Source organism: Rattus norvegicus, chromosome 2 (assembly GCF_021556685.1).
Source record: "Rattus norvegicus strain SHRSP/BbbUtx chromosome 2, alternate assembly SHRSP_T2T, whole genome shotgun sequence".
In the NCBI taxonomy this organism is placed as follows: Eukaryota; Metazoa; Chordata; class Mammalia; order Rodentia; family Muridae; genus Rattus; species Rattus norvegicus.
Window position 1 is genome coordinate 206007623 of NC_141535.1, and position 26917 is coordinate 206034539.

At 42.9% G+C, this 26917-nt stretch overlaps 2 protein-coding genes across 3 annotated transcripts in view; one reads left to right on the forward strand and one right to left on the reverse strand.

Annotated features, from left to right (window-relative positions):
* Dph5 (diphthamide biosynthesis 5) overlaps positions 1-4950 on the forward strand; it is a 45469-nt gene extending 40519 nt beyond the window's left edge. The window contains exon 7 of one of the 2 annotated variants that reach the window (XM_087620457.1): positions 3703-4949. In XM_087620457.1, the coding sequence (XP_087476583.1) occupies positions 3703-3775 (73 nt within the window). In that variant the 3' untranslated portion in view covers positions 3776-4949. Of the gene's footprint in view, positions 1-3702 lie in introns of both variants that reach the window. The other variant, XM_087620450.1, reaches the window with a different exon arrangement.
* A 9524-nt stretch (positions 4951-14474) lies between these two features.
* The window catches only part of Slc30a7 (solute carrier family 30 member 7), a 62399-nt gene continuing 49956 nt past the window's right edge, over positions 14475-26917 (reverse strand). The window contains 3 exon segments of the mRNA NM_001191715.1: positions 14475-15267; positions 22340-22489; positions 25047-25137. Coding sequence (NP_001178644.1) covers positions 15220-15267; positions 22340-22489; positions 25047-25137 — 289 coding nt within the window. The 3' untranslated portion in view covers positions 14475-15219.

Below are 26917 nucleotides of genomic sequence, written 5' to 3' on the forward strand. Positions count from 1 at the left end.
TCTGTCCAGGATCTTCTGGCTTTCATGGTCTCTGGTGAGAAGTCTGGTGTAATTCTTATAGGTCTGTCTTTGTATGTCACTTGACCTTTTTCCCTTACTGCTTTTAATATTCTTTCTTTGTTTTGTGCATTTGGTGTTTTAACCATTATGTGACGGGAGGAATTTCTCTTCTGGTCCAATCTATTGGAGTTCTGTAGGCTTCTTGTATGTTTATGGGCATTTCTTTCTTTACATTAGGGACATTTTCTTCTACAATTTTGTTGACTATATTTACTGACCCTTTAAGTTGGGAGTCTTCACTTTCCTCTTTACCTATCATCCTGAGGTTTGATCTTTTCATTGTGTCCTGGATTTCCTGTATGTTTTGGGCTAGGAGCTTTGTGCATTTTACATTATCTTTGACAGTTGAGTCAATGCTTTCTATGGTATCTTCTGCTCCTGAGATTCTCTCTTCTATCTCTTGTATTCTGTTGGTGATGCTTGTATTTATGGCTCCTTGTCTCTTCCTTTGGTTTTCTATATCTAGGGTTGTCTCTCTTTGTGCTTTCTTTATTGTTTCTATTTCCATTTTCAATTCCTTCCCCTTTGGTTGTATTTTCCTGTAATTCTTTCAGGGATTTTGTGTTTCCTCTCTAAGGGCTTCTACTTGTTTACTTGTATTTTCCTGCATTTCTCTAAGGGAGTTCTTTATGTCTTTCTTAAAGTCCTCCATTGTTATAAAAAAAAGTGATTTTAAATCTAAATCTTGCTTTTCTGGTGTGTTTGGATATCCTGTATTTTTTTGGTGGGAGAACTGGGCTCTGATGATGCCAAGTAGTCTTGGTTTCTCTCGCTTAGGTTCCTGTGCTTGTCTCTAGCCATTGGATTATCTCTGGTGTTTGCTTGTCTTGCTATTTCTGAGAGTGACTTGACCCTGCTGTAGGCCTCTGTGTCTACTCCTGTAGAACTGTTTTCCTGTTTTCTTCCAGCCTTTCCTGAGAACAGGTGCTCTGATTTCAGGTGTGTCAGTGCTCCTGGAGACTGTCTTCCAGCTCTAGGCGTGGGTAGGAATCAAAGGGTCCTGCTCTGATTGCTTATGTAGGTCTTTGCATCCAGCGGGCACAGTTGTGATTCTGTTTTGGGTCTGGAGTGTGGGCAGAGGGTGGTCTCCTCTGACTTCTCAGGAGTATCCACACTTATGCGGGTCCAGCTCTCTACCCGACGGGTTTTGGGTGCAGGTAGCTGTCTGTCCAGTTCAGTTCGGTCCTGGGGGTACCAGCGGCTGTCTGTCCCTATATCCCTGTGTCCAGAGGCACTGTGCAATTTCCCCTTGGACCAGGAATGTGGGACGAGGTGTGCAGAGGTGGCAGTCTGCCCTGCGGCTTCAGGATGTCTGCACTCCTGGGTGGTTTGGGTGCAGGAACTGTGGGATGGTATCAGCTCTGATCGAGTCATTTTTCATCTCCACACTTCACTGGACAGAAAGAGACTGTGTGTGCGTATACATGCATTCGCACGTACACTCATGCATACACACGTGTGCATATGCCACTGCATGTTTGGAGGTGAGAGGACAGATTCTACAAGCAGGTTGTGGGAATTGAACTGGGATTTTTAGGTTGGGTAGCAAGCACTTTTACCTGGTGACCCATCAACAGCTCCAATATCAAACAGTTTTAAAAAGCATGTAGGTAGTGGGGTGGGAGGGGAGGGCAGGAGGGGAGGAGAAAGAGGAGGAGGAAGAGATAGAAATGACAGCCTAAATTTCCTCAAATTTAGTAAACATATCAATACATTGATCCATATACCAATGAACTGTAAGCAGAGTAAGTAGGGAATTCATACCTGTCAGTTAAAACTGATAAAAGTCCAAGTTAGTTGGCAAGATGCTTGCAGGATTGAGCTTACCCAATGCAATTTGAAATTAAAGTTCAGTTTTGTTTATTTCTCAACTTGGCAAACGTGCATGGAGTTTAGCCTTAAAAAAAGAGTTGTAAAATGAAAACTTCACCAGTCTGAAGAGATGATCAGTGTTGGAGTCCACTGAAATCCCAGGATTAAAATAGAGATATTAGAAAGGTGTATACATTTGATGTTTATTTAATAGTTGAGCTCTTTATTGGTTTTTGTTGTCTTGAAGTTTTGGTCTAGAAATTTGATTTTGATTTTGCAGTGCTAGGGTAAAGGATGTTTGATCACAAGCCTTGGCCTTGTCTGTGCTAGGCTAGTATTTTAGCACACTGCTCCACCCTAGCTAGGTGTAAATGTATCAAAATAATGATACAGTGAAACCTTACGGTCTTGATAGTAACCATTCTGTCCTCAAGAATTAATTCCCTCTGTCCATTTACCTTTCACCCTCACTGTTTGTAACCAGCCATCTGTTCCTTTTCAAGAGTTTTGCCTTTTTGAGAATGTCCAAAAAAAAAAAAATGAGACTGGCTTTCATAAGCATGGTGTTCTTGAGATTCATGTACACGACTCCAGGTATCAAGAGTGTGTTCCTTCTCTACTGGTTAGTAGAGTTCTCTGCTATGGAGAGACTGCACTTTGTTTTTCCAGTGATCATCTAAGAGATATTTGAGTTCTACAACCTACTTTTTAGTAATGATTATAATTGTTAAAGCATTCACACAGAGGCTTTTGTGTGGTTGTCCTAGAAGAATGGGGTTTCTGGTTCAGACGATAGGAGTACATTTACTTCTAAAAGAAACTACCTATTTACTGGCCTAGCAAGATATGTTTGTCAGTGCAATAGTGACATGAATATTATAGGGATAAATAATCACTTCTGATTGGATTTAAGGCCTGCTCCACAAGTGGAACAGGTCTGGGAATCTCATATACTCTAGGAGTTAAACTACTACTATTATTTTGCTAAGTAGACACAATACCAAATTGTATTCTAAATAGATACACCCGCAGACAGTGTAACTCTCGGGCCTCAACAGAGAGAAGTCCTTGTGTAGTGCATGGTTGATAACAGAGATTCCCCACTGGTCAAAGTGTGAAGACAAGTATGTGTGGAGCTCTCAGCCATACATGGGATGTCTATATTACATCTCCCTGCCAAGGTTCAGGGAACATAAAGAAAGAGGGAACGAAAATAATCAACAAGCCAGAGATAGGAAAGGGTCAGAGTGAAACTGCCTTTTGGACACAAGCATTGGACCTCTGAGTTTGTGGCAGTTGTGGTGGTTTGCACAATATTAAGCACCATGGATGGGGGAGGAGCACGTAAGCTCTCACCCTATCTTAAGAGTTCTCACACAGTCATGGACTACCAGAGGAGGGTGTCTAGATTTATTCAGGAGTGTAGTCTCTGGTGGGATACCCATGTTCCAGTAGGAATGGCAAATGAGCAGCACAAATGAGACGCTGGGTTATAAAACAAGCAAACAAAAGGTCAAGCTGGGAATGCCATGTAGAATATCCACATGGAGCTGAAGGTACGTATGGGAGTCAAATTCGATCAAGTACACTCTATGCATTTATACAATCCTGAAAAAATTAATACATTTTTAATTTTGATTATCCATCTGGTTGAATTAAGAAATGTCTATGGCATCGGATGTGTCTGAGGGTATTTACAGTAGATCCCGTGACAGAGGGAACCCTACCCTGAATATGGACAATACCATAAACCTGAGTTCAGGACAGAACAAATGGGAAAAGGAGAAAGATAAATACCTGAGCACCAGCATTTTACTTCCTCCTTTCCAGCCCGCCTCATGCTGCCAAGGATGAGCTAGTTCTGCCACAGCGCCACCACACCAAGATGGACTGTATACCCTGAACTGTAAGCCAAATAGAGCCACCTCCCTCCATTACACTGCCTACTCTACTCCAGCAATGATGAGAGTGACTTCACCCTGCCAAAATGGCTTCCAAACTGGCATTTTCTTTCTGCATTTTCACAGTATCACATGTGAGTTCTTATTGCTTATCTCTTGCAAGACAGCTCTGTCCCCCTTTCCCAAACACTGCTAGCTGAAGACTAGATGTAAGGTTGTTTATAAAGGATCACAGACTGTAGTAAAATGCAACGTAAACTTAGTTCCTGTGTCCCTATTCACTTTTGGAGACAGGCCGCACAGTGCCCCACCCTCTTGACATTTTTTAGTTTTGGGTCAAATATTAAAAAGAGGCAGTGAGCTTCCCGTCCCTTCTTTTTGAAGCTATTTGTTTGCTAGCGCCTTTGCTGTCCCACACATGACAGCATGACCTTACTGGTACCTGCGGTGATGGCCGTGAGATTTTGACTGCAGGTCTTTCATATGGTGTGGATATTTTGGAATTTATCCCATGTGCGAAGTATACAGCCATTCTTTACATTTTTCTTGCACTGAACACCTTATCCTCTTTTGATCTCTGATGAGTCTGATAACAGGAATGACAGACATTGCTTGTCCCACAGTCACTGAGCTCTGTTCTGTTTCTCTTGTTTCATTCTTAAAATGGCTTCTGTTCTGAATGGGTAAGTTTTCCTGATCTGTCTTCAAGGTTATTGACTCTTGCTTCTTCTATACTGTTATTGGGTTCATTTTATGTGTTTTTAAATTTTGCTTATTGTCCTAATTTTTCATTTTTAAAGGCTTTTTAATGTGCAAATGTGTACAAGTGTGTGAGTTATCTGTAGGAGACCACAGAGACAAAAGAGGATGTTAGATCCCCTGGAACTGGAGTTATAGACCATTCTGAAGCCATCATATAGGAGCCAGTCCTGGGTCCTCTTGAAGGAAGAACAGTAGCTGTTAGCCACTGAGCAAATTCCTCAGCCCTAATCCCCAACTTCTTACATTAGTTTTTGTTGCAGGATTATTTGTTACTGTGTAATTGTACATTTTCATGGTGGCTACATCAAGATCTTTAGTAGGTTACTCCATTGTTCATGTTGTTACAGCATGTGGGATGATTGAAATTGGACATTCTGAATATCATATATTAAATTCCAAGTCTTCTAAAACTCTACGGTGAAGGCAGCCTTTCTGTTCTCATAAGAAGCAGTAGTGAAGGGCAGGATGTGTGTGAATGCTAGTATTGAATGTATACTGGTCAAAGACTGCAGGTCTGGCCCTGTGTAACTTACTTTACTCAGTCTGGAACTTGGGGAGTTGGACAGGGCTTTTTTTATTTTGCTAAGTAGGATCCACATCAAAGCATTGATGATTTGAAGGTGATCCTTGGGGTTCATAAATTATTTACATGGTTCTCCGGGGCTACTGTGCCCCTCAGTCTTCCTTCACCCCACAGTTCCTTGGGCTCCCTCTCCCCATCCTCAGCCAGGAGCCTGGCAGTTTCACTACTCTTCAATTCATAATGGCCTGAGTGAGACTGCACCCTCACCCATGTATGTAGAAGAGAGAGAGATTGTTTTTTTTTGAAGCCATAGCTTTTCCAACTCCCCCTGCCCCCCCCCCCCAAAAAAAAATCTGCCCTTTTTAGGAGTTGAGGCTTGAGGCTTCTGTTGGTTTCCGTAGCCGCTGGCTATCAATCACACGGCGCTGCCTCTGAGAAGTCTCAAGCTGGCGGACTGCAGATGTGTTAACCTTGCCTTTTGGGATCTTCCTAAGCCAATGTGACCTTTATACTAATTGCTCATCAAGGGGAAGTAGCATGACGTAGGGAATTCCTGTAAAGTTGAATGTGGTGAGCTAGCTCACTGCCTAGGGTAAGGACAACTGGAGCCTATCAGCTTGTCTGTATTTTACTTGTAAATTTAGATGATCACATTTCTAAAAGTTAAAAAAAAATTGGCATAGTTGTAATTCTAATTGCCATGAAACTGTATCTATGCTTACATGGAAATACGGTTCTGTTTATAAAATGTTATACTTTCAAAGGTAATATTCCTTGCCAAATTCAGGAAATACCATTCAGAATGCTTTTGTATTGTATCTTATTTTTAATCTTTTAGGTTTAGCAATAGCTGGCTTACAAACAAAACAAGGTTCATCTTAGTGATTCATTCAATACTACTTCCAAAAATTTAAATTTCCCATTAAAACATGTGTGTGTGTGTGTGTGTGTGTGTACATTCACATGTGGAAGCCAGAGGACATTGGGTGTCTGTGGCTTATTCCTTTGAGACAGTCTCCCACTGAACTTGAAGTTAGGTTGGCGGCTAATGAACCCCAGCGATCCTCATCTGTGGTGGCGTTATAGCCACCAGTGTGGCTGTGCTGGCTGGCTTTGTTGTGTCAACTTGACACAAGCTGCAGTTATCACAGAGAAAGGAGCCTCAGTTGTGGAAATGCCTTGCTGAGACCCAGCTGTAAAGCATTTTCTCAATTAGTGATCAAGGGGACACAGCCCATTGTGGGCAGTGCCATCCCTGGGCTGGTAGTCTTGGGCTCTATAAAAAAGCAAGCCAAGCAAGCCAGGAAAAGCAAGTCAGTAAGTAACATCCCTCCATGGCCTCTACATCAGCTCCTGCTTCCTGACCTGCTTGATTTCCAGTCCTGACTCCCTTTGGTGATGAACAGCAAAGTGGATGTGTAAGCTGAATAAACCCTTTCCTCCCCAACTTGCTTGTTGGTCCTGATGTTTGTGCAGGAATAGAAAACCTGACTAAGACAGTGGTCATGCCTAAGTTTGAACTCATGACAGAATGTTGGTCCAGCAAAAGAACTTCTTACCCACCAAGCTATCTCTCCTGCTTGCTTTTTCTTTTTTTATCAATAAATGTTGACCTCCTACTGTATGCATGCATCAGGCTCTTAGATATAGTTGTCTATTTAAATGTTGGTGACACAAACAAGCATGAGTTTCATGGTAGACTTTAAAATATTACGTTTTTCTTTTACTGAATATTTTATTTACATTTCAAATGTTATATACCCTTTCCCAGTCCTCTCCAGAAACCTGCTATCCCATTCCCCTCCCCCTTGTTTCTATGAGGGTGCTCTCCAACTCACCCACCCTGTCCCTCCCTCCCTGCCCTGGCATTCCTCTACACTGGGGCATCGAACCTTCACAGGACCAAGAGCCTCTCCTCCCATTGATGCCCAACAAGGCCATCCTCTGCTACATATGTGGATGGAGCCATAGGTCACTCCATGTGTACTCTTTGGTTGGTGGTTTAGTCCTTGGGGGGTCTGGGGGGGGGTCTGGTTGGTTGATATTGTTCTTCCTCTGGGGTTGCAAACCCCCTCAGCCACTTCAGTCCTTTCTCTAACTCCTCCACTGGGGACCCTGTTCTCAGTTCAATGGTTCTATATTGCCTCTGTATTTGTCAGACTTGAGCAGACCCTCTCAGAGACAGCTGTATTAGGTTCCTGTCAGCATGCACTTCTTGGCATCAGCAATAGTGACTGGGCTTGGTGGCTTTATATGGGATGGATCCCCAGGTGGGGCAGTCTCTGTTCCACACTCTGTCTCCATATTCCCTCCTTTATTTTGTTCCCCCTTCTAAGAAGGACCGAAGCATCCACATTTTGGTCTTCCTTCTTCTTGAGTTTCAAAAAGGTCTGTAAATTATATCTTGGGTATTCCAAGCTTTTGGGCTAATATTTTGGGCGTATCAGTGAGTGCATACCATGTTTTTTTGTTTGTTTTGTTTTGCTTTTCTGTGATTGGGTTACCTCACTCAGGATTTTTTTCTAGTTCCATCCATTTGCCTATGAATTTCATGAAGTCATTGTTTTTAATAGCTGAGTAATACTCCATTGTGTAAGTGTACATTTTCTATGTGTGTGGTTTTCTTGCATGTATGTGTACTACATGCATGCAATTTCTATGGTGACCAGAAGAGGTCACCAGATCCCCCGGGACTGAAGTTACAGGTGGTTGTGAACTGCATGTGGGGAATTGAGCATTGAACCTTTGAAAGGTCAGCCACTCTTAGCCACTGAACCATCTCTCCAGTCTCCACTGGTAGATTTTCTTTTTAAGCTTGGAGATAGGGCTAGTCGAACTGACAATGTTCAAAAGAACCATCAAAGTGTTAATTTTCTATTTTTCCCTTGAATAGAATGCAAAATAGTAAATTGTATATCGGCTATATCTGTTGTATATCTGCTTCTCCATTTTCGTTGTGTCTCTACATGAAAAGCTTGTTTATTGCTACACTATAAGAAATGTGACAAAATTAGAAAACAGACATTTAAATTTCCATAGGGGATGAAGAAGTAGCTCAGTGGTATAGAACATTGGCTGTTCTTCTCTTCTAAAGGTCCTGAGTTGAAATCCCAGGGACTACTTGTGGCTTGCAACTATGTGTAAAGGGGTTCAGTGCCCCCTCCTGGTGTGTAGGCAAAGCACTTGTATATATGAAGAAACCCTTAGCTGGACCTGGTACACTCAGGAGGCAGAGGCAAAGACAGGTGGATCCATCCGAATGAGGCCAGCCTGGTCTACTTAGTGAATTCCAGGACAGCCACCTGCTTAGAAAAAAAAAATCTAGAGTTCATAGGAATCTGTGTTATGGCAGCATTCTATACCAGGGATTTTACCTCTTCCCCACAAGTCAAACCACGAATGTAGAGTCAGTTTTTAAAACAAGAAAGTAGTAATGATTATTTCCAGGGAAGAACCAAAACAAGTCGAAGGGGAGCATCAAGAAAAAGAACCAGCATTCTGAGCTAGAGACTGCAAGTATACCGGGGAGCTCGCCTTGACAGCCAAAGTAACACGGGCAGGCTTCTGAGGAACGAACGAAGCAGACTCCTTTAAAAGCAAGATGGCCACAGCACTGAACTGTATGTAGTAAACGGCTTGTCTCAACCCGTGTGAGAGATTGAGGCGAAAGATTAACAGGTGACTGTGGACTTTGACTCAGAGACTAATTCTAGGAAACAGAGTGAAGGCAGACATTCCCTGATCCAGCCAGTCCCATGGAAGGCCAGCCCAGCAGATGCCTTATCATCCTGGCCCCTGGCCCAGGTCTTTCTCAGTTGGTGGGAGGGGCTGAAGCAGACACGGACCGGATGGAAGGATGAGCATTTCTCATCCTGTTTTCAGTCAAGTCTGGGATCCCAGTAGTATTCCTGGAAAGGGAGGGAAGGACTCTGTGATGCAGGCCAAGGCAGTAGAGGTGGCGATGTTTCAATCTCAAGGATTCTCTAAGGAATTCTGAAGAGAACAGTCACTCCAGAGCAATGTGGACGGGAGGATTTCATTTCTGTTCAGATTTTGTATGTTGGCAAAACATATATGTACAAAACTCTGACCAAGCAGAAGTGAAACCAGAGTACTGGGAGTTGCCGACTCAGAACAAGCACATATCCACTCTGGAACTGCAGGGTGCAGCCGAGGCTGTAGCCCCAGGACAGGCAGGACTGACAACTGAGGTCTGGGTAGGAGTCCCTTTGACAGGGTGGCATGAGATTTTTCTGGAAGAGAATTGTTTTCATCTTAAAAATTACTTATTTTAGATTGGCCTCAAACTCACAGAAATCCACCTGCCTGTACCTCCTTGGTGTTGAGATTAAAGATGTATACATACCCTGGGAGGGTCATGTAGACTGGTGTCATACGTGGGGTCAGCTTTATGTCAGATGAGGTCATGAACAAGTCAATGCTAGTGGGATCTCAGAAAAGGAACACACCCTAAATGGACTTGAACTGAAGGAGGAGGATGTAGGAAGAGGCTCTGGACAAAGAAAGACACCTTAGCATCTCTCTCCTCAACAATTCTGCAAGTGTTCTTTCTGGTCCATTTCACTCAGAGACATGACTCAGGAAGGCTTTTACACAGAAATTTAATTGAAAACAAAATTTCAATACAGCTGTTTATGATCATTTAAAAATACACCGTGTGTCAACGTGTACAAGTAGAAAAGGCGAAAGATACATAGTAGGTCTATTGTAGTGCACGTGGGCAAGTCATAATTATTCACAGCAGCATTTTCAAACCATCCAAGTCTTACGTGTGACATCCCCACCTAGCCTTGTATGTAAACACTTAGAAATGTTCTGATGCCTCATCTTCACCAAGGCGCCAACCCCAAGTCCAAAACTAGCCGTATGTCTTCCACCATTACAGACAAGCAAGTGCAGTGCTGAGTGGTGTCCGGCATACAGGAAGAAGGGGAGAATTTCAGTCACACCATTTCCAAATTAGGGGAGAAAATATAGAAAACATATTTGAAGGGAAACGACAAAAAAGGTTAAGTGTATTTGAGCGACATTTAAAATCATGTAATACCCATGGTGTTTTTATTAGACGCACCTTCAAGAAATACCTCTGAAAGAGTTTTGAATGACAAAATATCCAGAGAGAGTGACCGTTCTTAACGGAACACAATAGGGCAACTCTCCACCCAAACAATCCCCAGCATGGCGGCCGCAGTCCAGGTCACGGCATTCGGGTTTGCTTCTGCCAAATCCCACCAACGTGGGAGTGAGTAACTCACACCTGGGGGGAGAGGACAGGGTGAACAGAAACCCCGTCTCTACAGAAACACCAGAACTGCCGAGATGGTTCCTGCAGTGAGTTCCAGCTTCGGTCTGTGTGGGCTACTCTCTACCAAGGGTTCCTGGTAACTATTTCAAGACCATGTTACTACAGCCCAATGAGTTGGGGTATAGAAGCATATGCAATCATTGTTTTTGTTTTTGTTTTTCGGGCTTTCTAATATCATAATCAAAATTACAAACTCATGTTTAAAGCTGTGTGAAGGCACAGGCTTCTATCTAGGACATAGATGTCTTTCATTGGCAGGGTCTGAGTAAAATGCAGTTGTAAACCAGACACTACTTAAACCTTCTGAACATGGATCTGTGCTGCTTGGCAGACGATTCCCCAGCGACGGTGTTGAGGGCAGCCACTCTGTTCTTCGTGCTGGCCCAGAGGATGCTATCTTTAGTGTCAGTCAGTGAACAGCTCCACCGTGACTTCCAACGAAACTTTCTTCTCATTGCCTTTTAGGTGGAATGTAAGGAGTTCTAGTACCATTTCCCCAGCGTGGGTTTGGATCCGTGACCACGTTAACAGCAAACATCTTAGAGCGCAGGAGGACACAGGCGGGAGGCAGTTTGTAATATCCCCAGAGCAATGGCATCACTAGTGTCCACTGACTTTCCGGAAGTCTACCAGTTACAGCTTCTTGGATCTTCAAAGTGTTGCCGACAGTCTTTTAAGAACACAGTCATCAGAGAAGACTGGATTGCTACTGTACCACAGACTTTCCCCAGATAAAGATTCTTTCCTCGTGCTATGAGGATCACAAACTAGATTCTAAGATGCTGTCAATCATAAAATCATGCAAAATTCTTTTTATAGAAATGTAGGAGAAAATGAGCAAAGCCCCTAAATACCCGGATACATAAATACTTAGCACAGGAGCCCTGCCTTGTTTTCTGCAGTTAGGAAATGGCTAAATAAAAACCAATGAGCTCACTGATAAAGCCCCACCTATTTGACCTTTAAACGGAGCTGCTATACCTGTTACATTTCTGCAAACACTGTGATACACAATCCTTCAGTCTTTGTCTGTCTTGATTCTAAGCAGATCTGAGTCATTTATGGTGGCCTCTGGGAATCACATCTTGAGAATGCTTCACAGAACTTTGAATGAACGTTCTTCAGAGAATAAAAGGATGCCCCCCGCCCAACTAAGATTCTTATGAATTAGAAAATAATGTATCTCGACAATGGTGACTTTTTGTAGAAAGAGGAAAAAAAGCTTAGCATAGTCAAGGTGATGCATTTACAAGGAGCTGAAAGCAGTGGCTGAGTATTTGCAGTTCTGATTACGATTTCAAAATTTTACCCAACTGAAGTAAAAGACACCCCCCCACCCCATCCAATCACTGCCCCACTTGGCACAGCTCTGAAAACCCTTAAAGTAAAAACACTGTCCAGCGACTGGACAGTAATGTGTCGGGCAGGGCTGACATGGCATGACCTGTGAACCAGCCTGGTGTCGGGGAGGATACCAGCTCACAGCACTAAACATTAGGGAAGGAAGCCAGTATGAAACTGGTCTGAGCGTGGGCAAGTAATAAAAATTTACTCTCAAATTCAAAGTATCTAGAGAACATTTCTTTCCTTTTTTTCAAGTCAAGAACTGGTTTTGGAAGAATAAAAATTAATTACTATAATCTATTCCACAACAAATACTAATAATCTAAACGTAATTATACACGAGAAATGAGACAACATTGCATGTATAAAGTGCCTTAAAGAACCAAAACTAGAGGTCAGAGTTCCATATTTCATCACATTTACAGAACGGCAATGTCACAAGGGAGCAGCACAGAGCAGTGTAAAGAACTCTCGACTGGATGATCACCTTTGGGTGGCTTTGCCACCACTGACCCTGTAATCTTACCAAAATGACAGTTTTCTGGACTTCAGGTCTCTCATCTGAAAATGAGAGGTAGGGGCAGCCCGCTCCCAGCAGTCTTTGCTTAGGTGTGAAATTCTATCTTAGGCAATGCACTCCTCTTAAATCCCAGCATTGTACCTAGGTTGGTTCCCATGTTCTATCTGTAAAATCCTGAGTTCTGATCAGCTACACTGTGGGGAGCAGCTGCTCTACAGAGGCTACTGACGTTACAGTATTCTGGTTCCTGGTACATATGTGTAGGCTTTGAAGTACTAGATAAAGAGAAATCAAAATGACATCTGTTGCCATGTTCTCATGCTGCAACCTAAGAAGAGAGTGGTGAGAGACAGGGAAAACTAACCTACACACGCTACATACTGTCCTTCAGAAAGACAGACAGGGAGACCGCAAAAGGAGGAAGCTGGACTTAGGTCAAGTTCTTCATCACAAAGTACAATGGATTTTTTAAAATATACCCAGTTGGGGATGTTTATCTGGTAAGGTAAAGTTTCCCTGAACAATGTAGGTTTGTTATTCCAAGAAAAAAAAAAAAAACTTTGGTTATTCATAGACTGGTAAACTGTACACCCAGAGCGGCTTTTTGTTTGGTAATATTAGCCTAACGTTAGGAGTATTTGAAACTTATTTTATTACCATAACCAGACAGTTTTTCTTAGAAAATCCACCTGCTAGTAATACACCTATTTGTTTAGAATACTAAAGGCAAGCTTTTTATCTATGAAGTGTTTCTGTTCACATTTTTAAAAAATACACACAGGTGTGCTAACATTTAATTAAGCGAAAACTGTCAAAGCCAACCTGGTGAGTGTCATGAACTGGCAAGCCCTTGGAACAAAATGAGTTCACACCAAACAGCTCTATGCCTTCTCAAAGGACCAGCAACATTCACGGATTTGTGCACTGAGGGCCTCATTAAACACAATGACACATTTTGACAAAAACTTCACTTAAGTAAGGGCCCAGAAGAAAGCAGATTTGGTAAATTTCATAGACAGCATTGCTAATTCTACACACACAGCGTCGACAGTTGCCAGGATTAGCTTGTAAAGGCTCACTCACATCTAGGGACTCTGCCTTCCTTCATCTAGACCTCCATTCAGCAGTATGCCCCAAGCAGCAGAATATTCTGGGGTATATCAGAACGGAAATGAGAAGGAGTACAGCATCAGGACGTTCCCATGTATACCTGCCCTCCTCAAAGACCACAGCACTTGTTTCAATCAAACACAATCTACTGCAGGGATTCTTAGCGTTAGAACTGCCTGACAGAAAGCGAACAGGCTCTGAAATTACCACCTGATTTACAAAAGGGCGCCACGAACATGGTGTGGCATTCTACTGCTGCTGAGCGCGGTATAGCTCTAATGGATAAACTGTAGGTCAGAACTAGGAGGAAGGTACTTGAAAACTCAGGCAGACATCAACAATAAACTATGCCACCTTAGTGATAAAGTGCCTGTCACTGATCTGCACTCTTAATATATTTGCATGTCAAGGTTTTTAAATTTTGCTATCAATTTACTTAAAACTACAGCGAACATTTATTGGAATATGTGAAGTACAATGTGAAAATGTTCATCCAAATTGCTTACCAGGAAACACCAAGAACACTTGAGTGTTAAACACCAGCCATCTCAAACGGCAATTTACTCATAATTTACGACAAGGTCTGTCTCTGTAATCCTGGCTGTCCTGGAACTCATTAAGTAGATAGGGTGGCTTTGAACTCACCGATCCCTTGACTCTGCCTCCTGAGTGCTGGAGTTAAAAGTGTGGACCGCCATGCCCCTCACAACTATACTTTTCATATACTCAGGATCCTGGAAGGTCAACCACTGTAAGTCAGCCATGTGAGGAAGGATTCTTTGTCAACAAACTTGCTCTGTCGTGATGATAGGTCCTAAGCAATCAAAGGCTGTCCTAGAATTCCTGGAAGTAATTTGTATTTGTGAAAAAAAAGAAAACAGGGAGCAAAACTGTCCTAGGTGGTACCTAGAGAATACGAAGTCATGAGATGGCACTGGTACCCCGAGGTGGTTTTTCTTGTCATTAACAGAATCTAAAAGTGGCAAGGAGAGCCACTGGGAAATTTACCATGGACAGGTGAAGGTTTTTATAGACATCTGTGATGGAGCAGATGTTTTAGGTCTAAATACATTTTTCTAATGGATTTGCATTTTTGAAAATAGGCTACAAAGTAACTTAATGTAATAACTGGATTTTTTTATAAAGCAAATAATGTCATTTTTCACAAGACAAAAATTTAATATATTTAAGTCTATATTGGAAATACACAAAGACAATTATGTATGTTATTAGCAAGTCTTATTTTGTACAAATTACAGAATATCCTTTTAAAAAAAAAACATACATATGACCTTTGTTGGTACATTTCTATGCTGGCAAATATATTTCTGATACAAAGGCACTTTGAAAACCCAATATGGTTTGGTTTGTAAGTTTGCAAGGTACAAACAATTTTTACAAACGTATGATTACACTGAAGAACGTCAGCAACTGTGACATCACATAGAAAACACTTCTTTTTGTAAAAACAACACTGGTTTTATGGGGATAAAAGCAGTGGTTTCCAGCAGCTGTAGTGAAGACATTCAGAAGGGTGAAGGCCTCCGGTCTGAATTTCTCACTGGCTGGGTGGGGAGATAAGGATGGGGTGAAGTGATCAGCGAGAACCCCCAGGGGGAGAGATAACCCAGTACCCTAGAACGAACCCAGAAACCTCAGCAGTCAGAATGGCTTGAAGGGAAAAGCACACAGGCAGGTCTGGGCGGATCGGCTGTGACCCCCGAGCTCACGCTGGCTCTACCTGCGTGCTTGGTGCTTCCGGGCTGCAGTGGTCACGTCTGCCGCAGAGCACTGGGTAGTACAATGCCTTGGATTGTACAGTACTGGAAAGTTTGGTCCTCCATCAATTTCCTTTCTTTGACTATATTGCCGCAAAGTCAATCTGTACATAAAGCTGTCTCACTCCAGCCTGGAAAGTTAGAAAGAAAAATTAGAACATCAAACCTGAAAACCTGAAACAGATGAACATTTTAGAAAAGCGGTAGGAAAGCAAACAACTTTAAAAATGGAATTACTTTTGTCTTCTGCTTCTGGGAAACTATCTATTTTCATTGTGAGTTGTCAAACCACTACAGGAAAAAAAGATCCATGCCGTTAGCCACATGCCCTGGGCATGTGCTGCTGGATGGGGTTATCTATGCGCCAAGGCTTTTAGAGGACACCACAGTGCTGGATCCATGAGCCACCCAGCTCACCACGGGCCAAATCTTCCCATGGCAGCATATGTGTTTATTTAAACACCACAACTGACAACTGCTTACTGATTTTACACTGCAACTCCTTCAGTCTGGGATATGAGTTTGCTACTCAAGGGCACTGCTGTCTAAATTGCACCCCATTTCTTCTGTATTATCAAGTTTATCCTCTCAACTGTGTCACTTCTATTACAAACACTCTATAACTTCTACTGTAAAAAACAAAATAACAACAAGAAAAAAAAACAAACAGCTTTTATTTAAGTCACCATCCCTGCCTGCCTGGTGTATTCAATCTGCTGTTGTGGGCAGCAAACCTCCCCAAACATGCTCATGTTTACTGTCTCTAGTCCCTTTGCTCTTACAGTCAGTCAGCGAGCCCTCAACACTCTCACCGCCTTCTACAACCACCTGCCAAGCAACTTCCAACTTGCCCCTCGTGCTCCACAGCCAGCTCTCAGCCCTCAGTAGCAGAAATGATACCCAGTACAGTCTCCCAGTGCCAAACACTTCCCTGTGATGCTTCCACACAACGTTCACTGGCCAGTCACACGCCAAACTGTCAGTCTCCTTCCCGGTTTCGTCTATCATTAAATAAACAGTGCCACATCAAAGGCTTAGTCTTCCTTGTTCTACAGTCTGCACTTGTTCTCTACTGATCTCTACAGCCAGACTGTAAGTCAGCCTTGCATGCATTCCCACCTCCATGTCTGCATGTCCAGACGGAAACTTGCACCTACACGACAGAGACAGTTCTATTGCAGGAGTCTAAGAAGCAGCACAGGATCATCAAACCTGCCAACTACCTACCGTCAGTAGTGCTCTTTTGAAAGATTTTTCTGTTTCTTATACCCAGTACCCAACCTACTTACAAAACTTGGTGGCTTTCCCTCCAAGCCCAGAACTTGACCACTTTACGCCATCTCCACCATGTTGAAACTACCCTAGCCACAAGCAACTCTTGTCTAGATTTGGTCAATGTCCTCGCCAGGCTTTCACATCTCTGGTTATTCTCAGTATAACCAGAGTGACAAGTATCCCTGTGTGCCCCTTACTGTTCACCATTGATGTCCCTTAGTGCTTCCCATGTCACCATGATGCCCTGGAATGTAGCTCCTGACCTCCTGTGCCCTCCTGTGAGCTATGCTCCTTATAACCACCACATTCCTGTTACACCCTAACCAGACAGTGAGGGCTGAGGAAGCCACTATACAATTCATTCACTTTTTAATCCAACAATATTTTTTGCATTTATTGTTTTCCAAGCAATAAGTCTCTCACCTAAGAATACAAAAGACAGAGAAGAAAATATTTTAGAAATCTGCCTGTTTCCACAGAGTTCATATTCTATCAGAGGCCTGGAGAAGAAGAGGTAATGAAAAAGGGAAGAAAATACCTCTTGTTGACTGCTAATGCGGTAGAGGAAACACAGACGTACTATTTAAGAGGAGGCGGAGTTTTCAGACATCCCTGCCTTCTCCCCTTTCACTCTTACCCAAATTCCCACACTGTCACACACTGTAGTGCGTATAGCCACTACACCCTGAAAGCACCTACACTGTCCCTTAAAATCGTAAAGATTCAGTGTGTTTATTAGTTCTGTTCTCCTACTATAATGTAATCTCTCCAAGAGAAACATATTTGTCCTCTTACATTCCAGACACCCAGAACCTTCGGTAATATCTGACACACCAGCAAGTAGTCAGTAAGCATTACTGAATGAACTAAAATCCTATTAATTTCTTTCTTCCAACCAAAACGTACATTTAAGTAGCAGTGGGGGAGGGGAGAGAAAAAAGGAACAAGACTGTTCTTGCCAAGGCTTTAGAGGAGAGATGCTAAGCAGCGGACAGACAGAGGTTCTGGTGTGACCTATGGCAGCAGTGGATGGCTCATCACAACGCCCTTCTTTTACGGATTGTTTTTTCTGGAACTCAGGCGGGAGGGCTCTGTGCAATACTGATGACTGCATGAGACAGCTTCAGGATTCCGCTAGCTTTAGAGTAGTAGACAGATCCTAGGTTGTCAGGACAAAAAACAGCCTTTTGCCTCCCCACCAAAAGCCTTCCTACAGCAAGCTACAACGTTTGTTCCTCAACTTACAGAAAAATGAACATGTTCCTACTTTAGCTAACAGACCAGTGGAGAAGAACGTAACATTTATATGATCTTTACTTATACATTAAAACCAAAGTCCAGTTTTCCTCACTGTAAAAGAGTGTTGATTAAATCAGCACTACCAATCTGTGGAGTTTTCTATGTACTATCTAATACTTAACAAGCAGTTAGTAAATCCGCTACTCTAGACTAGGCACTGCTGCCATGATCCTGTGTATATGAGAAAAAATTCCACACTGCAAAGGCTGTTACTATAAATTATTCTGATTTACTGTAAGTATATGATTTGATTAACTCAGTCCAGATGGCCCTGAAATGACTAAGGAATATACTATTCTGAAAAATTCTTATATGTGTAATCTTAATAGAAAATAAAAAAATTATTGCACAAACATATTATATAATATCTTTTCTTTTTAAACAAAATTGCTAATGCAAGTTAAATGGGCTAACAGTTGGGCTCCTTTTATTGCCTGCCATTTTCATTACCCCAGTCTTCCTGGGGAAGAGTCATAAGAAATGAGTAGCCCAAGGCGATGAATAGGGAAGAGAGAAACAAAGGGGCTAGATAAATTATCTTTGCATAATCATGAATTAATTACTCAAACTGGTATCAGCCGCTCCAGGGGATAGCAGCTTTCCACCAAAGCCCCATCCCACAGCAAAGATAAAGAAGCCATTTGCTGCATCCACCTGTCCCAGTAGGGACAGCAGCTTGGCTCTCCAGGTCCTGGTGTTCACTTCAACTTCCTTCAAAGGAAAGAGAAATTTCCAAGAAATCTTCTGGCAAGAGACCTCCTCCCTGACACAAAGAATGTAGAGTTTAATCCCAGGAAAGCATGACAGCTACCCCAGAAGTCTACAGCATCAGTGGTCTGCAGCTTCTTGAGCGGGAAAGGTAACTAGTTATTCTAAGCCTTCCAAGTTCACTGCCCCTGCCTCTGCCCCCAAAGTCAGCCTGGTACTGCAGGCTCGGGCTATCTCCAAGCAATGTTCATCGTTGTGTAAAAAGTTACAGTCGGGAGAGCAGTCAGGCATGTGACTGTAGAGATTGTTGGTTTACTTGTATTCTCTATGGGCCAATGCCAGGAACATGTTTTTGAGCTTTTAATTGACACGTTAAACTTTATCTCTTTAAAATGCAAAGGAGGGTTAGAGAGATAACGCAGAGATTAGGGCACTGCCTGCCTTTCCAAAGAATCCAAGGTCACTCAGCATCCGCAGGGCAGCTCTGAACTGTATGTAACTGCAGTTCCAGAGGCCTCTGCTCACTAGGCACACATATGATGGACAGACAAACATGCAGGCAAACACCCCCACACACACAAACATTTTTTTAAAATGTAAAATGAAGTCATATAAAACTATTTACTTTTCTATGAAAGATACTACAGAATTAATGAAATGTAACTAAACGTGACTAAATTGTAAGTCAAGAATAGCAATTATAACAGGTTATCATGACACACCTGTTATCCCAGTGCTCCAGAAGCAAAAGCAGGGGCAGGAGGATTACAACTTTGAAGCTGTCCTAGCTACAAAGCAACTTCAAGGCCAGCCTGGGCTACTTAGTGAGACAGGGAGAAAAACCAAGAACTGAGGACCTAGTTCATTGTTTACTTAGCGTCCCCAAACCAACAACAACAGCAGCAGCAACAACAAAAGAATAATAATGATAATAAAAGGAAAGAAAACAGATCTAGTTTTGTTTTCTGTAGCCCACCCTGTGGTAACTGATCATTAATTTCTGTCCCAGTACCTGTCCCTAGTGGGTTGTTGGAGGTGCCAGCATTGCTGTTGCTGCTGGTACAAGCCCTGCGTTCCCTGCCACCGAGCAGTCCATGAGCACTTGCATTCTACGCTTTAATGCACAGCAGCAAACCTAGGGACAGAGAAGACCCATGGCTGTCTACTCGGCTTCCTGAATTTTAGGTCCATATGATGAAGAAAGGCAAGAGAAAGAGGGCGGAAAAAAAAGTTTGCAGAGCAGGCAAGCAAAATCAATACTCATTAAACACTAGAGCCTATTACAAAGGGTTAAAAGACAAAGTGGAAGGGGTAGAGACCAGAAAGCAAGCTAGAGAAGGGGAGACGACCCTTTCTTCTGTGCGCATCACTCAAGCAGACAGCACAGGCCTGAATGAGCGTGGTCAGTGAAAGGGAGGCTCATGAACACAGGAGACTGGCGGAGGCTTGGCTTCTGTGATTTAGGGACCCTGACTTGTGTCTGTGGGGGAGGTTTTTTAATCCCTTCCTGGATATAACTGCTCACTTCTATTTTGAGGTCAGAGAACAGAGCACAAAAGGCAGAAGCAGGAAGCCGGGGGCTCAGGATGCTGGGGGCTTTGGACTTAAACAGGCACAGCAGGGAGAGAGAGCTGGGAAATGAAGTAGGGTTCTGCCAGGGGAAAATGTGGAGGAGGTCTGGCTGTCTCTTGTGCTCTGAGAGGTCAAGGATCCTGATGAACCTCAGGCATACTCTAGCTCTTTGAATATATTTAAGAATTTTCTCTTCAAACATCATTTCTAAGGAAACAGCGTATTTAAAAATTCAAGGTTGCAACTATAATTGTGAAGTATACCATGAAAAGATTAAAAAGTGATCTTGGCCAGTTTAAAACAAAAACCTTAGATCATTGAACTTCTTTCTAATCCTGGGCCTCACTTCTGTTCTGTTTCTCCAGCTATCAACTGATAATCAATTTCGAAAACTAGATGGATAATGAGGAAGACTGACTCACAAGAAAACCTAGGGCTTAAGCTCTGGACTACACCTTACTGGTGTTCCCCAGGAGTCTGAGCACCAAAGTGACTCGCAGCAGCTCCCTTCCCTCCACCATACATCTATACATAAGCCCATTTCTCTACCTCCTTAGGAGAAATCGGTGACCCTGGAAAACCGTATTAAATAGGACAGTGCCCTAGGGTTCTAAAAATCACTAAAGACTTAGCATCCAGTAACTAAATAATAGAACTTACAATTCTCTGATTTCTCTTTCTTTTAATTTAAAGCTTTCAAACAATTTCTTTAACCAAAGCCCATTTCTTTCATTCTTAGGGTCAGTTGTAAGGAAGACAAAGTTCAACAGCCACAGGGGAGACCCAGCAGGAAGTTCTCCTTCCTCAGAATCAATTCTAGAAACTCTCTGTAAGCAAAAGCATCGTGAGTTTAAAAATTTGACCCAGTTACTTTTATATGTGTTAATTTTGTGTGTCAGTGTTTGGTGGGTCAGGAGTCAATTCTCTCTTCTTATCTCTGAGGTCGGTCCCCAGGCAGCAAGGTCTTTTACCCGCTGAGACATTTCACTTACCTGAGGGTCAAGATTTTTTTTCCCCTCAAAAAAGCAGCAAGTGGGGGTTTAATTTTGATAAGTGAGAGTTATGAGTAAGATGTAACTTAAATACAAAGTAATTTAACAATTTACATTTCATGAAATGAAATGTTACAGCAAGCCCTGACATTTACTCATGCTACAAGGACATTGCAGAAAAGAAATAAATTATTTAAATATTCTATTCTGTTATGTGAGAACTAAAAAATATTAAAATCACTGAGTGTAGTAATAAAAGTTGTTTTAGAGATGTGACCATGCCCTTCCCCCATTTCCTCTCCCATGTAAGGTGGGGAATGGGTTGGATATTCTCTCAGCTAACTTCGAAGGGAATCTCTGGTAGCTACAAGGAATGAAATCAACTATCAGGGCCTTAGCTGATTAAAAAGGCTGAGAGAAAGCCCAAATGTAGTGTCTGAAACAGAAGAGGCAGCTGTTTCCAAAAGCCAGGTCTGTGCCTCGGGAGGCCTCCCTTGGCTCTGCTCCGAGGTTACAGTCCTAGCAGCCCCAACAGACAGCGGCTGCTAGCCCAGGTCTCAGAGTAGGAAGTACATTCTTTCTCACAGGGAAAACTGAGTGAGTGGCAAAGCAGTGAAGCCCCGCTGTGAGCAGCACTAGAAGTCACAGGACAAGGGAAGACCGTGGTCTGCAGAGAGCAGCCTGCTGCTTACTGCACATTGTTCTCCTTTGCCCCTGACTCATGGAGTCAGTATGAGAAGTAGTCAGATATCCTGCCTGGGCATCCAAGGCTTCATTATGAAAGTCACAAGGATACATATTTATATACAGTGTCTTCTCAGAAAGCTGTTAAAATTCTGAACAAGTAAAGCTAGTGCGCAGTATAGCAGTCTTAACTGCATCTAAGATAAGGATTATGTAACTTCTAATTAACATCATATCTGTCAGTAATTCATTCATAAGGAACCTAAGCATGTGTGTCTCTCATCAGGAGGCAATCTCTAATTTATGTAATGCCTTGAATTCAACTAGACTGCATATCATATTCATGTCTGAAGATGTGAACACAGAGAAAGAGAATATGTGCACAGTGACATATGTCACAGAAAATAATTCTGCTTATTGGAATGTTTCCACTCCAGCCAACAATACTAACTAAAATTGAAAAGCACTAAAAAGAGAAAGACAGAGAGAGAAGGGGGGTGGGGTGGATTTCGTTGAGGAAAATAGACTTTCTAAGTTTGACCCTGATTGAGAATGTTTCCTCCTCTTTTACTTTAGTAGTTTCTGTATTTGATACGTTAAATATAGGATTTTTAAAGCTAGCAATGTACAGAGAAATATAAGTTTCTTAAAAGAGATTTATAACAAGTCATACCTGAGTAAAAATATTATGTGTTTGGCTCAAGATCCACCTGGCGTCTGCATCAGGGGCTACTACAAGCTTCAAGGTTCCAACGTAAACATCAGAACAGAGTGTCCAGAAGTGCTGTTCTTGCAAGTTGTAAACTCCTTGTAACTGTTGCACCTGAAACACCAGGCAGATGTCAGCATCGAGAACAAGCTGGCCCCCACCCAAATATGATCGTGAAGAGAGTCAGAAAGTTGGACTCAACCCCCTACTTGTAAAGACATGTTCAGTCAAATGCCTATGGAGGACTCAGTATGTTGCAGGTCACCCTGAGACAGGTTAGGGACAGAATGAATGAACACTTGTCAGAAGTTCTAACTTCAACACATTAATCAGAGTACAGGCAAACTATGGAGCTAGAAAAAGAATGAAAAAGTAGGCCACAGAAATGAAGGGGAGGGAAAAGGACAGAAATCAACACGTATAGAAATGAGAGAATTCATTACACAGAAAAGGCTCCTGGAGAAAAGGTTAACAGGATAGAGGGACTTTTGATCTGTTTGTCTATCTGTCTGTCTGTCTGTCTGTCTGTGTCTATTCAGGACACAATCCTGAATAGAGACGTCAATGGACATACTTTTGTAAGCAGAAGGAATGCAGTTACTTTTCAGCTCTGCTAATCCTTTTCTGGCTCGTCCCCCTGTGCTGGATCTGGAGGTGAACTCAGAGCTGAGAACAGAACCATGTCCTCTGCATGGTCCTCACCACACACTGTGTCAGTGCTTCAGACGCTGTGCCATCCTCAGGCCCCTGCCCTGAGAACCCAGCCTGGGGCCTGCACATGCTGGATCGCTCTCTACCCCTGAGCTACTTCCCTGGTCTGACTTGAAATCTTTTCAGTGCTAATCAGTGCCCACCATTCCAAATGTGCTACTTAGCTGGCATTCTCCCTAAATGCCTGTTTGGTATTTCGTTTTTAATACATTATAAACAGAATAACATTATAGACTTTGGAATAACTTCCTACTCGCAAACATTTCCCACTCTAGTCTCAGCCCCAACAGCTGAGCAAACTTCGATAGCATTCTAGATACCAACCTGTGAGACAACACCCCTTTCCCTTCACTAATGCAAGCCCCCTCCAGAGCTACACCCAAATGTCTATTTGCCTCTATCTTGCTGCCAATGACAGTCGTCTCAGCCAGCTTTTCCCAAAACGTGCTCTCCACGTGGGACAATCATGTTAAAGCACAAGACTCAGTGCGTTCCGGATGCTTCCACTGAGAGGCAGTAATGAAGTCTGACTCGGAGGATGACCAGGTCCTCCTAACATCTGGGCCTCGCCTTCTTTCCAGCCTTTCAATCACTTTCCCTTTATTTATCATGCTGCAGCCACAAAACCTGTTATGCTGTTCTCCAAATACACTAAATTAGTTCCAGCCATAGCTGCCTCACATTAGCGGTTTTCTTTTTCCCTGGGACATTCTTCTCGCAGACTTGAAGATTTGTACATGGCTGGATACTTCTGGTCACCAGGGTTTCAGTTTCCTTGGCTATGGCTTCCTTACTGAGCCGTCCGACAGCCATTCATATCTACCTCACTCTCATTTCCTCTCTTAGCACATCCCTGGCATTTGCTCACCATCAGCAGAACCTAACATTTACTTCTCCCAGCTAGGCTGCCAGTGTCTTTGTTCACCATGGCCTCCAGTATTGTAGAAGAGAATCTGATACACAGTGGATGCCAGAAAGACAAATACAATGTAACAAACAAGCAAAAAGCATCCAGAAGGCTGGAGGGATGGTTCTGCAGGGAAGAACACTTGTAGCTCCTCAGAGATCTGGAGCTTAGTTCTCAGCATCCACGTCAGGCTGCTCACAACTTCCTGTTAACTCTAGCTCCAGGGGCTCTGATCCCCCTCCGCCCTCAACGGTACCCACACACATGTGACATACATACATGGAAACACACATACACATAAGGAAAAATGCGTATTTTCAATTACATTCATATAGCGGTTTGAATGAGAATGGACCCATAGGCTCATATATAGGTGAATATAGGCCCATATAGGTGAATGCTTCTTACTAGGGTGTATGGGCGATCAGGAAGTGTGGCCTTGTTACAGGACGTATGGCATTATTGGAGGAAGTATGTCACTGGGAGTTGGCTTTGAGGTTTCAAAGGACCACATTAAACTCTGTGTGTGTGTGTGTGTGTGTGTGTGTGTGTGTGTGTGTGTGTCTGTGTCTGTGTCTATGTGTCTGTCTGTCTGTGTCTCTCTGGTCAGGATGCAGAACTCAACTACTGTTCCAGTGTCATGCCTGCCTGTATGCCACCGTGCTCCTTACTGTAAAGACAATAAACTGACCCTCAGAAACTGTAAGCCTCCAATTAAGTACACTCTTCATTTATAAGAGTTGCTTTGCTCACGGTGTCTTTACAGCAATAAAGCACTGACTAAGACAGCTGAATATACACTTATTTCCTCTGTCACCCATATGGAATGCTTTGTAATGGCTCAGTTTCTTGATGAAGACAGTGCACACATTTTCTTAGTAAAGTTCACTATTTTCTAATGAATTCACCCGGGCTTATACAAATGACACTATACTCATGGTCACCATGCTATCTTGAAAGATCAAATTATATTCATACACTACCCATATTTATGAAAGATGAAACCCTAAAAGTTTGGAAACAACATACAATCCAATGCTTTGCAAAACTTACCCTCTGATAGCACTGGGGAAGCACATTTTCCAACGAGGGAGGAGTTCTTTGCATTAATATTCCAATAGACTCTCTTAAAAGTGGAATAACACTAAGGGGGAAACACAACTTTATTAATTCACATTTTAACAATCTCTGTTTGCAAGATGATAATATACTTCTTCAAAGAACAGAACATAAGTATTTAGAATTTCTGGAAAAAACCAATCTACTAGTCTTTGTTCCACATTTCTCATAGAATCAGTAAGCTATTAGAGTAAAGGAGCTGGAGAGACTACATCCATGAATGGAGCCATCGATCCATCTACTGTTTCTCTATCTGGTTATTTACCAGTCATAGTTTTAAAAAGTGTGTGTGTGTGTGTGTGTGTGTGTGTGTGTGTGTGTGTGGTGTGTGTGAGTGGTGTGTGTGAGTGGTGTGTGTGTGTGTGGTGTGTGTGTGTGTGTATGTGTGTGGTGTGTGTGTGTGTGTGTATGGTGTGTGTGTGTGGTGTGTGTGGTGTGTGTGTGTGTGTGTGGTGTGTGTGGTATGTGTGTATGGTGTGTGTGTGTATGGTGTGTGTGTGTGAGATGTGTGGTGTGTGTGTGTGTGTGTGTGTGTGTGTGGTGTGTGTGAGTGGTGTGTGTGTGTGTGTATGTGTGTGGTGTGTGTGTGTGTGTATGGTGTGTGTGTGTGGTGTGTGTGGTGTGTGTGTGTGTGTGTGGTGTGTGTGGTATGTGTGTATGGTGTGTGTGTGTATGGTGTGTGTGTGTGTGTGAGATGTGTGGTGTGTGTGTGTGTGTGTGTGGTGTGTGTGTGTGTGTGTTTGTGTGTGGTGTGTGTGTGTGTGTATGGTGTGTGTGTGTGGTGTGTGTGGTATGTGTGTGTGGTGTGTGTGTGTGTGTGTTTGTGTGTGGTGTGTGTGGTGTGTGTGTGTGTGTGTGTGGTGTGTGTGGTGTGTGTGTGTGGTGTGTGTGGTGTGTGTGTGTGTGTGTGGTGTGTGTGGTATGTGTGTGTGGTGTGTGTGTGTATGGTGTGTGTGTGTGTGTGTGTCTGTGTGTGTGAGATGTGTGGTGTGTGTGTGTGTGTGTGTGTGTGTGTGTGTGTGTGTGTGTGTGTGTGGTGTACTCATGCACCTGTGCCTCTGGGTACCTAGGAAGTATGAAGAGGCTTTCAGACCAGACCCCCTAGGGAGTCAGTTTTGAGTCATCCAATGTACGAGCTGGGAACTAAATTCTTGCTCTGCAAGAGCAGCAGGTGCTCATAACCACTGAGCTCATCCCCCTAGCCCTGACAGCATAGTTTCATTATTTAAAATTTAGAGTAGGCAGTTTACTTCCACAAAGGAATGAGGGCACCTCTAGGAATGGAGCAGAAAGGCTGGCACAGGCGATCACCACCTAATAATGTCGGATCACAACTTTAGACCATTTGGATGACTCTGTACACAAAGAGCAAACGGCACAGGGCTAAGGGTGGTGCCAGTGCAGTGGCCCCAGCGTCCAGCTAGATACAGGTTTACCTTGAAGCTAATTTCCTTTCAACTTTAACAGACTGACTTCAGAATAGCTAAGGAAGGCCCAGATGTCTACAGGTCTGCAAAGCTCTGCAGGTGATCCCAGCAAGCCAGAGAAGGGCTCTTGGCTCAACTGTTGGTTATAGACCGAGGGGAGAGGTCAGAAACAGCTTCACTGCCTTTAACAACTGAAGCCACTGCTTACTTTTAACCTTATGCAATCTCTAAGCGTCAAATAGAGAAATCTCTTGGGAACAGCTACAGGAGGAGACTTAGGGAATTTGTGCCTGGGAGTCCTCAGCACCTCCCAGAAGAGTCAAAGTGTAACTGTGCCTTAAGGATTCATGCTATCTCTGAGAGATGAGAAAAAGAAAC